Source organism: Babjeviella inositovora (assembly GCF_001661335.1).
Source record: "Babjeviella inositovora NRRL Y-12698 unplaced genomic scaffold BABINscaffold_3, whole genome shotgun sequence".
NCBI lineage: Eukaryota > Fungi > Ascomycota > Pichiomycetes > Serinales > Babjeviella > Babjeviella inositovora.
Window position 1 is genome coordinate 52,267 of NW_017566840.1, and position 12,435 is coordinate 64,701.

Consider the following 12,435-nt stretch of genomic DNA (forward strand, 5'->3'; position numbering starts at 1 on the left):
AAGCAGACAATGCATCAACTATTTGCTCTGGCCTTGGGTGTGTCAGTATAATAAATAACGTTTACTAGCAATAGACCCAAGTCTTATGCAATAATGCCGGTGCCAGAGACGCTCGCCGATTGAAACCCAGGATTTAGAGTAACTTCTCTTCCTCGCCGTAGACAAATCTGCGACCGTAGATCCCCAAGTTTCCAAGCGCGAGCCCAGTTAAACAGAGAGGCCAAATCTTGCCCCTGATAATCTGTCTGACACTGGCACCACCGTTAACCAACAAGTACAAGGTCGACCAGGCCATGTTGAAGCCAGCACCATCGTCAACCGCACCGTCACGCACAATCCACCCACCAAGAGCCATGGCACCACCAAAGCCAATGCAAGACAACGGGGAAGGCTTGATTCCTACCTTGGCGGAACGCCTGAACATGCTCATGAGCCCACCAGAAGAGGCCTGGGCCGGCTGCACCGCCTGCACTTTATTGTTTTGAGATGTGAAGGTTGCCAACAACGCGGTCGAGAAGAGCCACGCAGGGTAGGGGGTTTCACTGGAAGAGGTGATATTTTCTAGAACCGAGGACATTGGGAAACGCTTTTATCTATACGGAGTAAGCAAGAGAGGGCTGTTTAATGGGATTTATAAGCAGAAAAGCGTTCATGGAGTATATAGCTCGAGACCTTGATGCTGCCTTCGATGCAGGTTGAGCAATCATGAAAGGAAAGAATTTACATGCAGGATATATTGCTGCTGGTGTCAAAAATAATGAAGGGTGCGGGTTTCGAACCCGCGCGGACACAGTCCAGTAGATCTTAAGTCTACCGCCTTAGACCACTCGGCCAACCCTCCACGGTTTTAATTTTTCAGAGATGTGCTGGGATATGATGAGATGAGCCAGAGAATACTCTTGCACATTTTCCTTTAATTCTGTTATACATATCCCTTAACCCCGGTAGTTTCACAAGGATTTGGGAGACCAGATATACCTCGTGCTTGTTATTATCTAGCAATTTTTTGCTGAATAACGTTGGTGCCCATGGCGATAAGTAATTAATAATAACTGGTTATAATAATTTACATATCCTTTGGTAAAGCAGCAGAATTTTAAATATGTAAATAGATTATGTATATTCATTAGTTTTGATAATAAGAATAAGGGTATTGTATACCTTTTTATAGATAATTGGTTCTTCCTGTAGCTGCTTATGATCAACCTGAAATAAAATCTGAGTCATTATTATAACTCCGAAATTTTGGTTTGAGTAATATTGCTATTATCACCCTCCGTGTCATTTTTCCCTTCTCGCAATGTCTCGCTCGCTTTGTAATAAATCGATCAGACCCATACTCCTTGTCGGAAATCCGGTTTTCAGCGAGATTGAATCTTAGGAAGAATGTAATTAGTGTGATAAATGAGTCGCAGCCACCAGGCACTTTCAAAAGGTTAACGTTGAGGAGCCAACAGTGCGATTTTTCGCTTAACCATCTCGGTAGATTGGCAAAACTTCCCTCAAGATTGCATTTGCGAATAATTCTCTGTTTGTATACACCTTACCCGTGATAAATATTCAAGATCTAAATACTATTATGTGACTCTTGACCAGTACACGGTTCTAGTTAACACCCATGCCCTTACAAAAATCCACGGCTTAAGTAAGCACGCTCCTAAACCTCAGCAACGCTTTTATTCGCGGATAGCTGACCTGGGATCATAATATGAATAATAGACACTGTTACTGGATTTGCAAACACCGAGACCTAAAGCCAAGTTTTCCAAACACCGAATGGTTGAGAATTGCGGGGCGTGTCGGAATTCGGCAGGGGCCTGTACCAAAATTTACCCCACATTTCCCTGCGAGACGTGCAGCAGAAGCGGAATTTCGGCGGCTAATTACATCGAATTAAACCTAAATATCAAGATCGGGAGCAATACCAGCAGTTATGGTTTCCCCTCTTTCTTCGGGATGACCTCGCACACCGCACACAGTGGACAAGGAAAAAGTATAAAAGGTCAAACGCCGCCAGTGTGCAATTGAACACTTTTACGTCTCGCACAATACGACAATGGTCAAATCTACGACAGTCTCCGCTCCATTCTTAAACCTTGATAATTTATTGGCCGAAGGGCCGATATACAATCCAGCAATCAATACGATTTACTGGATCGATGCTATTGGCTCCAAAATCCATCGTGTCAAACTCTTGGACAATTCCAATGAGATCACTGACTACTCCAGCAAGCAGATTAAGGAAGTCATGAAGTCGCACCAAGTGATTAGCTGTAATGGCGAAATTGTGGGATCAGTGGGCCTTACTGACAACAATGATGTTCTTGCCTTGGCATGGACAAAGGGTTTCGGATTTGCTAATTTCAAAACCTTGGAATTTGTGGTGAAGGGCCACTTTCCTATCTTCAATCCTGACCCCGAATTGCGTTTAAACGACGGGATTATCGATAACGAGGGGAATTTCTGGGTAGGGGCGATGGATAAACATATCGGTAGTATCGCCAGTGGCAAGTCTAAGTTGTTTAGAGTAAACAAAGATTTATCCGTGGACAAAATCTTAGATGACGTTCAGCTCTCCAACGGGATTAACTTCTACACTGATAAATCGGGGAAGCAAAGTCTCTTCTACACCGACACGCTCACGTTAACCCTCTGGAAATTCGACTACGATCCTGCCACCGGGCAAGTTTCTAATCGCACCCCGCACATTGTGATCACCGATCATTTCCCAAAAGAGTCCCTTCCGGGGTTGGACGGGTTCTCGCTCACCGAGGACGGTCACATTTACACCGCAGTTTGGGGGCTGAATAGGGTGTGCCATTTTGATGAGAATGCCAAGTTGGTGGAGGAGTTTGTCTTCCCTGCTGCCAGGGTTAGTTCGTGTTCGTTTATGGGGCCAGAGCGCAACGAGTTGTTTGTCACCACAGCAAGCTCCAAGTTACCGGCGGAGGATGGTGTTAAGGACACCGATGAAGATTTAGGGGGCGCTTGTTTCAGAATCAAGTTGGATGGGGTTAAGGGCCAGTTAAAGGATGCCAAGTGGGGTGGCAAGATCGACGTCTAATTTGGTTTTGGTTCTAGCTACTTCAAAGGAAGGGCCAGTAGCATTCCGCCCACGATTCTAGTGAAATACCACTGGTATCTTTTTATCACTTTTTCACATGTAGGGTTTATATTTGAGTCGGGATAAACCAACAGGGAATATTCGAATCTCTGCGCCAATGGTCAGGAATATCCCTGCATTATTTAATCAGAGCCTGCCTGAACAAATGTTCTAAGCTTACAAATTACTACGTTCTGACGGTTATAATATCACATCTTGTCGTTAGTCCATTACACATTCGCCTAGGCAAACCTCTTTTCCTTTTCAGTCTTCAACTTTTGCTTCAATTCTGAAACCTCCTCTCTCTTGGTGTTGTAGTCGACGGTGATCTGGTTGAATGGGTTCTCCGGCGACTTCTCAAACTCCTTGTGCACCAATTGTTTCACCTGCTGTAATCTCAAGCCTGGGTGCTCCTTTCTCAACTCTGGGACTCTGGTCTCCTCGTATGCAGCGTACGCGGCCTTGTATCTTCTCTCCGGGTGTCTGTCGATGTCCTTGGCGCTGAAGCCACCGTTGGTGGTGGTGGCCAAGGTAAGCGCGTCCAAAGCGTCTTCAATACCGGTGGCGCTGATCGAACCAACCTTGCTGAAATCCATAAAATCGTCAATTTTGCCGGTCTTCTTGGCGGCAACCTTGGCGGCACCTCTGCCCTTGGCCGATGGCTTGGATGGCAAGGAGTCTTCCTCTTCCTTCAAGGCAGCATCCCTCTCGGCCTTCTTACGGGCAGCCTCAGCCTTCTTTTCAGCTTCATCTTCCCTCTTCTTGTTGCCCTTCTTGCTACCCTTGGACCAGTCTTCTTCTTCCAGGGCTTGCACCTTAGCGTCTTCTTCCGCACGCTTCTTGTTGGCGGTTTCGGCCTTTCTGGCATTACCAGCAGCCTTCTTGGAGTTCTCAGCGGGAGCCTTCTTAGCCATTGCAATTAGTTGTGAAAAGGAAGAAGAAGGCGGGTGTGTCTAGTCAAGCCGCTGTCTCAGATATCTCCGACGTCACAGGTTTTCCGCCTGCGTGAGCTCTACACAGGATAGCTCCTCCCCCGTCATAATGCTCTACACGCAGGATATTTATTCAACATTACATTTACACACAGGATATCAATACATACAGGATAATCCATATCCAATTGTCATGGGGTTTTTCGTTGCCACTCCACTATACGGTGCTTTGAACAGGCGCACTACCATATGGAGCATGCATTTTTCAACTGATTTGCACCATCCACAAACACACAAAGTACCAGTTTACTACCATCCACGCTATTAAAATGTTCAGGGCCGCTACCAGATTTGCCAGATTGGCAGTGCCAATGGCTGCTCGTCCAGCCTTACCATTGAGAACTGCCTTAGTACAGAGACGTGCCCTCTCCGAGGGCAAGAAAGGCGTTTCTGAGTTCGCCGAGATGGTCAAGAACAGTCCAGAGGTGATGTCCAAGTTGGTTGAGTTGAGACGCTTCATGTCCGACAAGGGCTATGATACCTTGGAGTTCAACAAGTCCACCTTGATGAAGATGATGATGGACGGCGAGATCAGAAGCAAGTTGCAAGAGGTTGCTGGCGAGTTGGAAAAGACCGGCATGGACCCAACTCAGTTTGACTTTAAGGAATTGTACAAGAACTTGAAGGAGTAGAGGTGTACGAAGGCCCGAAGGAGTGGGAAGCTTGAGCGCTCAGTACGTTTGTGTGATTTGTACGAATAGAAGGATATTTATTGGCGATGGCGGGATGTAGGTTATTTTGAACTTGTATCAACTCTAGTTGGTATGGGTAAATCCGTGAGGAAGAATTATGGAATTAAAAGGAGCTTGATTAGAGCCAAAACTGTTTCTCAGGAATGAGGCATGGAAGGCTGCGGCATTGTTTGGTGCGACTGTGAGCACAGACTCTGGAGACGATCATTATTAGGGAAAACTGACAAACATCCGCGACGCAACGGTTTACCTACACTTCAATCACCCTCTCTGGCTCTTTCAATAGAAAAAAAAAGGCAGTAAGGGCAACAAGGTAATCCTTCGCTACCCGTTGCGTTATTTTAAAAAATCAGGAGCGGGTTCTTCTAATCATAAGCTTCAGCATAATACCAAGTGCTAGTGGGCACTGAGAGATATTTACCTTTAACTTTTAGCATTTCGAGACAACATGCCGTGTGTTTTCCCAATTCCCCTTATCCAAACAAACTTGTAGGCGTTGTCATATTGCCGTGTATGCACAGTTAATACTTTCGGTTGACCAAAAAGCATTCATTCATAGAGATTTGCTCTCAGATATAATGAATATTGCCAAGTGCCATGGTATTCCAGACGTCTCTTATTTTGTGCAGATTTTACCAATTACCTAGTGCGTGAATTGGTATTTTAATATACCCTCTGGCTAGATCACCCTAATCTCTACAGCATCCGCACCCTCCTCTTTTTTCAGACATCCCTTCTCATAAAATCTACCCTATAACCAACGAATAGAAATCTTCTTTAGCCTAATTTACCTCTACGTCTCTCTCTCGGCAAACGACTGAATCATACCGACCTCTGTCTCCTCGTACTCCCTGAGCTCAACCTTGCCATCCTCAACAAACGTATTGCCCTGGATGAACAATTTTCTTGGCAACCTTTTGTTGAGTACCGCGTCTCTATACTTGTCCATACCGTGAGCCTTCACGTCGGTCATGCCAGTGAAGAACTTCACACCTTCAACCACATCAGCGGTGGCTTTATAGGTGTGCAACTTGCGCAAGAACTCGCCGACTGCCTCGTGTCCCACGGTCTCAATCTTGCTTTCATCCAATCTAATCATCAAGTCAGAGAAATCTGCCTCCTTCGTCTCCAACTGCACGAAACCGGCTTGGACAAACACCCGGAGAATCGCATAGCGGGCCTGCATGTGCGGCTGGCCCCATTTGCCGCTCTTTGGATCCCAGAACTGCAACGCACACAACCCCGCGCGCGCCATGAGCAAGAAGCCCACGTGGATGATCTTTTTCTGCTCAGCTTCGTCGGTGATACCGAACACCGTCAACAAGCTGTGATTGGTGATCAAGTACATTGCCACCGACTCCGCACGGCATTCTTCGAACGCACCGCTGGTGGAACCAAACACGGAGCCCCATGTCTCGCCCGGCTTGTACCAGGTAGCGGGGTCTACCACGGCCTTGTCAAAGTTGAAAACGCCTGGAGCAGTTTCCTGAAGCAACTTTCCCGACCCATGACCTAACAACTCGTGGATTCCCACCTGGACCTCGAACGACTCGTCGCTATACTTTTTGAACTCTGCCTGGAGGGAGTCGTCGACAAAGGTGATCTTTTCGATGCTACTGGTCTTGGCGCTCAAGATATTGCCCAAAGACACGTTCTTGAACCCGTAGTTCAATCTGACGTCGTCATAGTTCGGGATGTTGATCCCTGCAGGAATCCCGCTGCCAGCGAAGGTCATCACTTCGAGGGAAGTGAAGTCTGGGGGAGTAAACGTATCCTTTTCGTACGCCTTGTCCCATGGCAAAGCGGCAATGTAGCGCCCGGCATTTTCCACCAACGCGGTAAATTTGGCCGTGCGCTGCTTGTTCACCATCGCGACCAAGCCCTCCCATTCACCTCTAACCCCGGATGGGTCACGGTAGGTCTCAATGAACCCGATATTAGTCTCAACCTGTGGGCCCAAGTCCTTGACCCACTGGACCTGTGACTCCTTGTGCGCCGCCATGGAGCCCGTCTTGAAGGACTCAACATACGCCGTGACCATCGCCTTCTGGGTATCGTTAGCAGCGTGCTTTGCGGCTTCGGTAAGCGCGGCCGCAATCTGGGCAAACTCTGACGCGTGGTCACCGAACTGGAAGGTTATAGTAATGCCCTTGGCCTCGATATCCTTGTAGAGCGATACGGTGTCAGCAGAGGCCACGTGAACCGTGAAGGCGTTGGCGGCGGTCTTGGAGACACGAGTGTTCTCTGGCATGATGCCCTGGTCAGCGAGCAAACGATTGACGGTCTCAATTTCTGTCTGGGTGATGGCCTGGCCCGGATAGTAGCTCGAAACGTGGCCCTTATCAGTCCAGCCCAAAAGCACGTTCTCTTGGGTTAACGAGTAGAGCGCGGTGCGCACCTTCGCGAAGCGTGCGGAGATGTCGGCGTCGGCAATTCCGTCAATGAAGCTCTGGAACTCTTCTGGAGAGAGTCTTGGGATATACTTGACGTCACCGAAGGACTTGTAGTTGCCCAAATTGGACAAAAACTGCGCGGCATACTCGAGGTATTGCTTGGCAGCGATGGAATCGGCGTACTTGCCATCGACAGCCCTGTGGATGGCCAAGATCAAGTCGTAGATGTCGTTGCTCTCAGGCGAAACCGAGCGGAGCACCGCACGCGTCCCCCAGTGGGACGCCTTGGACATGTAATGTGCGTAGAGCTGTTCGGTGGCGGACAATTCTGCAAAGTGGGCCTTTGCGGACAAGTTGACGATAGGAGCGCCTGCATCGGCGAGGTAAGTGGATGTATTGGCAATGGCGGACATGTTAAGGAGGATATCGAGACTAGAGAGAAAAAAAGTGGGGGAAGGGAGTTATATAATATGAAGGCAAACCGAGCCAATGGTAAATGGTCGGAGGCATATGGGGCCGTATGTGTAGGAGGCACAGGGCCGTGCAGGATAGAGCGGGAACCGCCATAAAAGAGCTCGAGCCAAGAGCACCTCTTGATGAACTATACTCCCAAAAGGTCCGGAGGTAATTATATTTAAGGCAATAATTTGATTCTTATTACTTAGAAGACTCAGCCAGTTTATCTCGGTTCGGGCTTTGTATTAGTGGGTTATTGATATCGAAGTTTTAAGTGGGCTGGCGTAGCACGGCTTGAATGAAGGGAGTGGCATCCTTCTATATGAGGATTAATTCAATATTATTTTAGACCCTGAAGGCATCGTCTCGAGGAAGTGTTATTAAAACCCCCAGTGAAGATTTGAAATTTCCATTTGGTTTGCACCGTATATTCCAAGTTATAATTCAGCTTAATGGATTTAGAGGGTATCCGTTAATGTATAAGCGAAGCACAACTTCGAGCAGACCTAAAGCGTCTCTTATTTCATGGTTCAGAGCTTATATTAGCGCCGAAACTATCCATTGAATATCCAGAACTCTAATTAGAGCTTTTCCGGCGAGTAGTGGTAGTATGCGACGAATGTGGCTTCTGAATGCTTTATATAAACAACCTTAACCAGAGTTTCTCTGGATTTCCTACCGAACCTCCGTAATATTCGACTTTGGGAGCCTGAGTGCGTAGTGTCGTTAATTGCTTTGTATGAGCTCAGTCTCGTCTAAGTGTGAGGCTTTATAAAGCCTGCCGAAACTATTTTATCAGTTTATTTGTATGGAATGTCAATGCCGACAATGTAGCGGTCTATGGCAACACCAAGGTCCCCACTGGTAATTCCATCTTTTTAATGTCAAACCAAATACTCAGCGCCTGTATGTAACAGGCCGCAGACGATACGTTGACCCCTCTTTACGCGCCCATATCCCCGACAGTTTCAAATTTTCATAGTATAAAGACAGAAAGTATCATGAAGGACGATATTATAGCTTTAAATGCCCGTAATAGTTTTTGCAACGTAAATGTATCGATATTCGCTAGTACGTACTGCCAACGTCAGATTTTTCTATGCAACCAGATGCATGTCTGGTGGCGATAGGGAGGCCCCTGGTCGATGGTAGAGCGCAGCCGCACACGCCTGTTAAACCAGTAGTGCCAAGAGATTGAACCACGTACCGGGCCCGAATCGTTTTACACACCAGTAGATGATAACACAGTATAAAAGCGGAAGTTTATTCAACATTTCACCGCCGTGAACAACCATAAACCTTGGCTTTTAGACCCTACTCTGTCAGATCTAGGCATCTATAAACTCCCGAAAACTACAATCCGGAATCGCCAACTAGTACTGGGGGTATACTTGTAGACAGTAGAGTGTGACCGGTCTCCCACCCACCACTGGCATGTACCCCGATGACCTATTCAACTTTCCCCTAAAAGTAGATCCTCTCGTATGCAGCAGGAGTATCCCTGATTGACCAGCCGAAAATTTGGCCTCGTGTACAGTTCCTCTACCATCCGATTATCGTGTAAAGTTCTGCTTTGGTAAACAAAAAGATAACCCATCATACCCCGATGGCCGCTTCACTTTAAACCCTTTTCCACGTTTTATTTATATAAACATTCCCATAGGTTTTAGGTTTGATTGTGACACAATCCAGAGATACATGGAACAGCTAGTTCACGAGCCGGAACGCCCATTACCGCCCCCGCAGATTGGTAGACATAGATAGCAAGCACGTCATTAAAATTATATCCCGTGCCAAATCTGGTGTATTAGTCATAGCTTATGGAACCTTCCATATCTCCGCCCTCTCCGGATGGCAGCGCCACGTCACGTTATGAATATTCTTTTCCACCTAGCAACTACGCCCAGGGCGTCTACGCCACGCTCAGCTTTACCGAGTTGACAAATCCCAAACCGTAAACTTTCCTGATCGTCGGATGGGGTTATGGCGAAATTGCTTTTCCCGCGGCGCTGATTTGTAAGGCCTTGGGCTCTGTGCAGGCATTCCATTTTCCCATTTCTTTTTCTCGTTTGTGCTTTGTCTTTCGCAAGATACAAATTTACACCCACCACATACACACTATACCCTAGGGGCCACTATACCTATCCACAAACAAGCAAACAAACATGTCATCCACCGCCTCCGCATCCATCATCCTCTCACGACAGTTCCGGGACTTGACGAACCCCAAGAAGGCACATCCGTGTTTCCACATCGAACTTGAGAATGACAACATCTTCCTCTGGAACATCGGCGTTATGGTGTTGAACGAAGACTCCATTTACCACGGTGGGTTCTTCAAAGCGCAAATGAAGTTCCCTGCAGACTATCCGTTTTCCCCGCCTACGTTCCGCTTCACGCCCGCCATCTACCACCCCAACGTGTATCGCGATGGCCGCCTCTGCATCTCCATCCTCCACCAGCTGGGCGACCCACACTCGGATGAGCCAGACTCCGAAACATGGTCCCCAGCGCAGCTGGTAGAGACCGTGTTGATCTCCATCGTGTCTCTCCTTGAGGACCCGAACACCGCATCGCCAGCCAATGTGGACGCCGCCATTGAATGGCGCAAGAACAAAGAGAAGTACAACGCCCGTATCAAACAGGAGGTGTTACGGTCAATGCAGGACATCCCTGAGGGCTTTGTGATGCCGAGTTTGAAGAACTTGGAGCTGGTCCAGTCCACCGTGGCCACCCAGGAACACCCAGAGGACATTGTTGATGACGACTTCTGGCTCGAGAGCGAGGAGGAGGAGGAAGACGACTACGATGATGATGTCGAGAGCTTGATGGACGAGGATGAACACGACCACAACGACATGGAGATGGATGAGGACGGAGAGATCGACGAAGAGGTCACCAAGTAGTACAGATGTAATATACGCGTTAATGAAAATATATATAAAAAAACGATGTAAGAGCTAAAGGCTGTGGCAGGTGATTTTAGCCAAGGAACGGTGTGTGCCGATAAGATGGGCTTGGAGTTTCAAGAGGTGGAATCCATTGGTACGGCGAATGGGCCATGGTTAACGGAAGTTTGCGACAGTGCAGGGGAGCATAGTCCGGCTGGTACCTGTGAGTCCCAGCAAGACCTTGACTGATAACTTACAAGAGGCTAGCATTGAATAATGCACAACGAGGATGCAATTAGCTTGTTATAGAAAGGTATCTAAACAGAGATGCCGGGAACATAATTACTCACGTTTGTCAATCGGCCCTTGTAAAAAAAAAAAAACTTGATTTATGGTTAAATCTTGTCACCTTTGATTTTTAACCCATTCCTAGGTGACTATAGCAGTGTGGGACGATGATTACGGAGTTATATTAAAACATATCGAGCTCAGGCAAAGGTATTGATAAATGGATGCAGCCGGAGTTGGTTCATTGGAGCAGTTTAACCATGTAATATCTCAGATATTGCTCTCGGAAGGAAATACTTTGGGCTCGGCCTATATTTTTATGCTTTTACGTCTGCAACAACAGTCTTGTATTACGATATATTGAGGGACAATGTGTCCTAGCCGTGAAACGCGGGCGAGACTTCTAGATACTTCCTGGTCTCGAGACTTAGGACGGACATTTGGCCGGACACTGGTAGCACTGGAATACTTGTCTCGGTGAATCTGCAAGCTCCACAATAAACTCTATAACTCATCACTATGGCACATTTCACTGAGGTGAAAATCTGGGTTCTACCATTGGAAACCTTTCAAACCTTCTTTTAGAACTGTGTTCAACTTTTCTAACTTGGTAATGGCAAAGCCCTTGGGGAAATCCTTGGCAATTACCATGAGTGTGAACAAACCATCCTGGCTAATCCGGCGTAACAAGAGTGTGTAAGAGTCAATGTCCAACTCCATGAACTCCGTCAGTTCCTGCTTTTTGAAGGCATCCATCACAAAAATCGCATAGATCTTCAAGTCATCTTTGAGAAGAGTGGTGATTTCAGAGGGAGAGACAGAGGGTGAGGGTGGGGCGCTGGGAGAGAAGTAGGAACAGATGAGCTCACCTTCGTTGGTGATCAAAGAGATGGCTAAGGGCGAGGCAGATGTGGTGGCGGACGGCACCAAGAGCAGTGACTGGGATAAAGATTGGGTAAGCAATCTCGATAGACTTTTGGACTGGAGCATTGTTGGGGGTTCTGGAATGCAACTCGTGATGAGAGCAGAAGTGTGAATGTAGATGTCTTGATAAGATATTCTCCGAGCAAAAAGCTCGGGCGTATGTGTGCAAACCGTTCTAATGCGGCGTCCAGGATGAGCCCAGCTGAGACCAAAGTGAATCATTTCCGTAATTCACGTAATTGTCCATTCTTTTCCAGGGCGAGAAAATGGTAAGGGATACCAGCATTTGCGTTAACCTCCACCGTGATCATTACAAGGATGAATTTTCCGATTTAACGCCCAAACAGAGAATCGGAATTTCTTAAAGCTGAAATTGGTATCTGTAGTAGGCGTGTAGCTGTCATGTGGTTGGGATCAATACTCTATATTAGGAGGTCGATCCCTCCCTCCTTTATCCTATATACATTATAGAGGTAACCAGTATTACTTATTACTATAAGTAGATATTCTACCCTTGAGGTAGAGATATACCACTGTATCCATAGTGAACTTAAAGTGCACTTAAAAACATAAGGTTCGGTTAGGGTGACTAGATCGCTGTGTAATGCCAAAATATCCCTTAGTTTTCAAATATCTTCGCTTGACCATTTTCTATCCAAATTCGCAACGATTCCGCATTAAGCGATATATTGGCAG

At 47.0% G+C, this 12,435-nt stretch overlaps 7 protein-coding genes and 1 non-coding gene across 8 annotated transcripts; 3 read left to right on the forward strand and 5 right to left on the reverse strand.

Annotated features, from left to right (window-relative positions):
• Positions 1-133: 133 nt before the first annotated feature.
• On the reverse strand, positions 134-577 carry BABINDRAFT_33932 (uncharacterized protein; the record flags this gene model as incomplete). The annotated part of the gene is made up of 1 exon (XM_019131660.1): positions 134-577. One exon carries the CDS (start codon positions 575-577, stop codon positions 134-136), a length of 444 nt encoding a protein of 147 aa, XP_018986244.1.
• A 181-nt stretch (positions 578-758) lies between these two features.
• On the reverse strand, positions 759-841 carry BABINDRAFT_t149. Its single transcript has one exon. It is a non-coding gene; the product is annotated as a tRNA-Leu (tRNA).
• A 1,120-nt stretch (positions 842-1,961) lies between these two features.
• Positions 1,962-3,302, forward strand: BABINDRAFT_160358 (uncharacterized protein). The gene has a single exon (XM_019128187.1). It carries the CDS (start codon positions 2,057-2,059, stop codon positions 3,062-3,064), a length of 1,008 nt encoding a protein of 335 aa, XP_018986245.1. The 5' UTR covers positions 1,962-2,056; the 3' UTR covers positions 3,065-3,302.
• Positions 3,303-3,345: 43 nt separating this feature from the next.
• Positions 3,346-4,017, reverse strand: BABINDRAFT_6789 (uncharacterized protein; the record flags this gene model as incomplete). The annotated part of the gene is made up of 1 exon (XM_019132511.1): positions 3,346-4,017. One exon carries the CDS (start codon positions 4,015-4,017, stop codon positions 3,346-3,348), a length of 672 nt encoding a protein of 223 aa, XP_018986246.1.
• A 281-nt stretch (positions 4,018-4,298) lies between these two features.
• BABINDRAFT_160359 (uncharacterized protein) lies at positions 4,299-5,049 on the forward strand. Its single transcript, XM_019128188.1, has one exon. It carries the CDS (start codon positions 4,365-4,367, stop codon positions 4,725-4,727), a length of 363 nt encoding a protein of 120 aa, XP_018986247.1. The 5' UTR covers positions 4,299-4,364; the 3' UTR covers positions 4,728-5,049.
• Positions 5,050-5,580: 531 nt separating this feature from the next.
• BABINDRAFT_170679 (dipeptidyl-peptidase III) lies at positions 5,581-7,593 on the reverse strand (the record flags this gene model as incomplete). Its single annotated transcript, XM_019130760.1, has 1 exon — positions 5,581-7,593. One exon carries the CDS (start codon positions 7,591-7,593, stop codon positions 5,581-5,583), a length of 2,013 nt encoding a protein of 670 aa, XP_018986248.1.
• Positions 7,594-9,801: 2,208 nt separating this feature from the next.
• CDC34 (SCF E2 ubiquitin-protein ligase catalytic subunit) lies at positions 9,802-10,542 on the forward strand (the record flags this gene model as incomplete). Its single annotated transcript, XM_019132512.1, has 1 exon — positions 9,802-10,542. The coding sequence occupies one exon, from the start codon at positions 9,802-9,804 to the stop codon at positions 10,540-10,542; it is 741 nt and encodes a 246-aa protein (XP_018986249.1).
• A 505-nt stretch (positions 10,543-11,047) lies between these two features.
• BABINDRAFT_160360 (uncharacterized protein) lies at positions 11,048-12,127 on the reverse strand. The gene has a single exon (XM_019128189.1). The coding sequence runs from the start codon at positions 11,959-11,961 to the stop codon at positions 11,368-11,370; it is 594 nt and encodes a 197-aa protein (XP_018986250.1). The 5' UTR covers positions 11,962-12,127; the 3' UTR covers positions 11,048-11,367.
• Between the last annotated feature and the right edge of the window lie 308 nt (positions 12,128-12,435).

Coding starts and splice junctions, on each gene's coding strand:
- BABINDRAFT_160359 (XM_019128188.1), top strand. CDS start 4,365: ATGTTCAGGGCCGCTACCAGATTTGCCAGATTGGCAGTGCCAATGGCT.
- BABINDRAFT_160358 (XM_019128187.1), top strand. CDS start 2,057: ATGGTCAAATCTACGACAGTCTCCGCTCCATTCTTAAACCTTGATAAT.
- BABINDRAFT_160360 (XM_019128189.1), bottom strand. CDS start 11,961: ATGATTCACTTTGGTCTCAGCTGGGCTCATCCTGGACGCCGCATTAGA.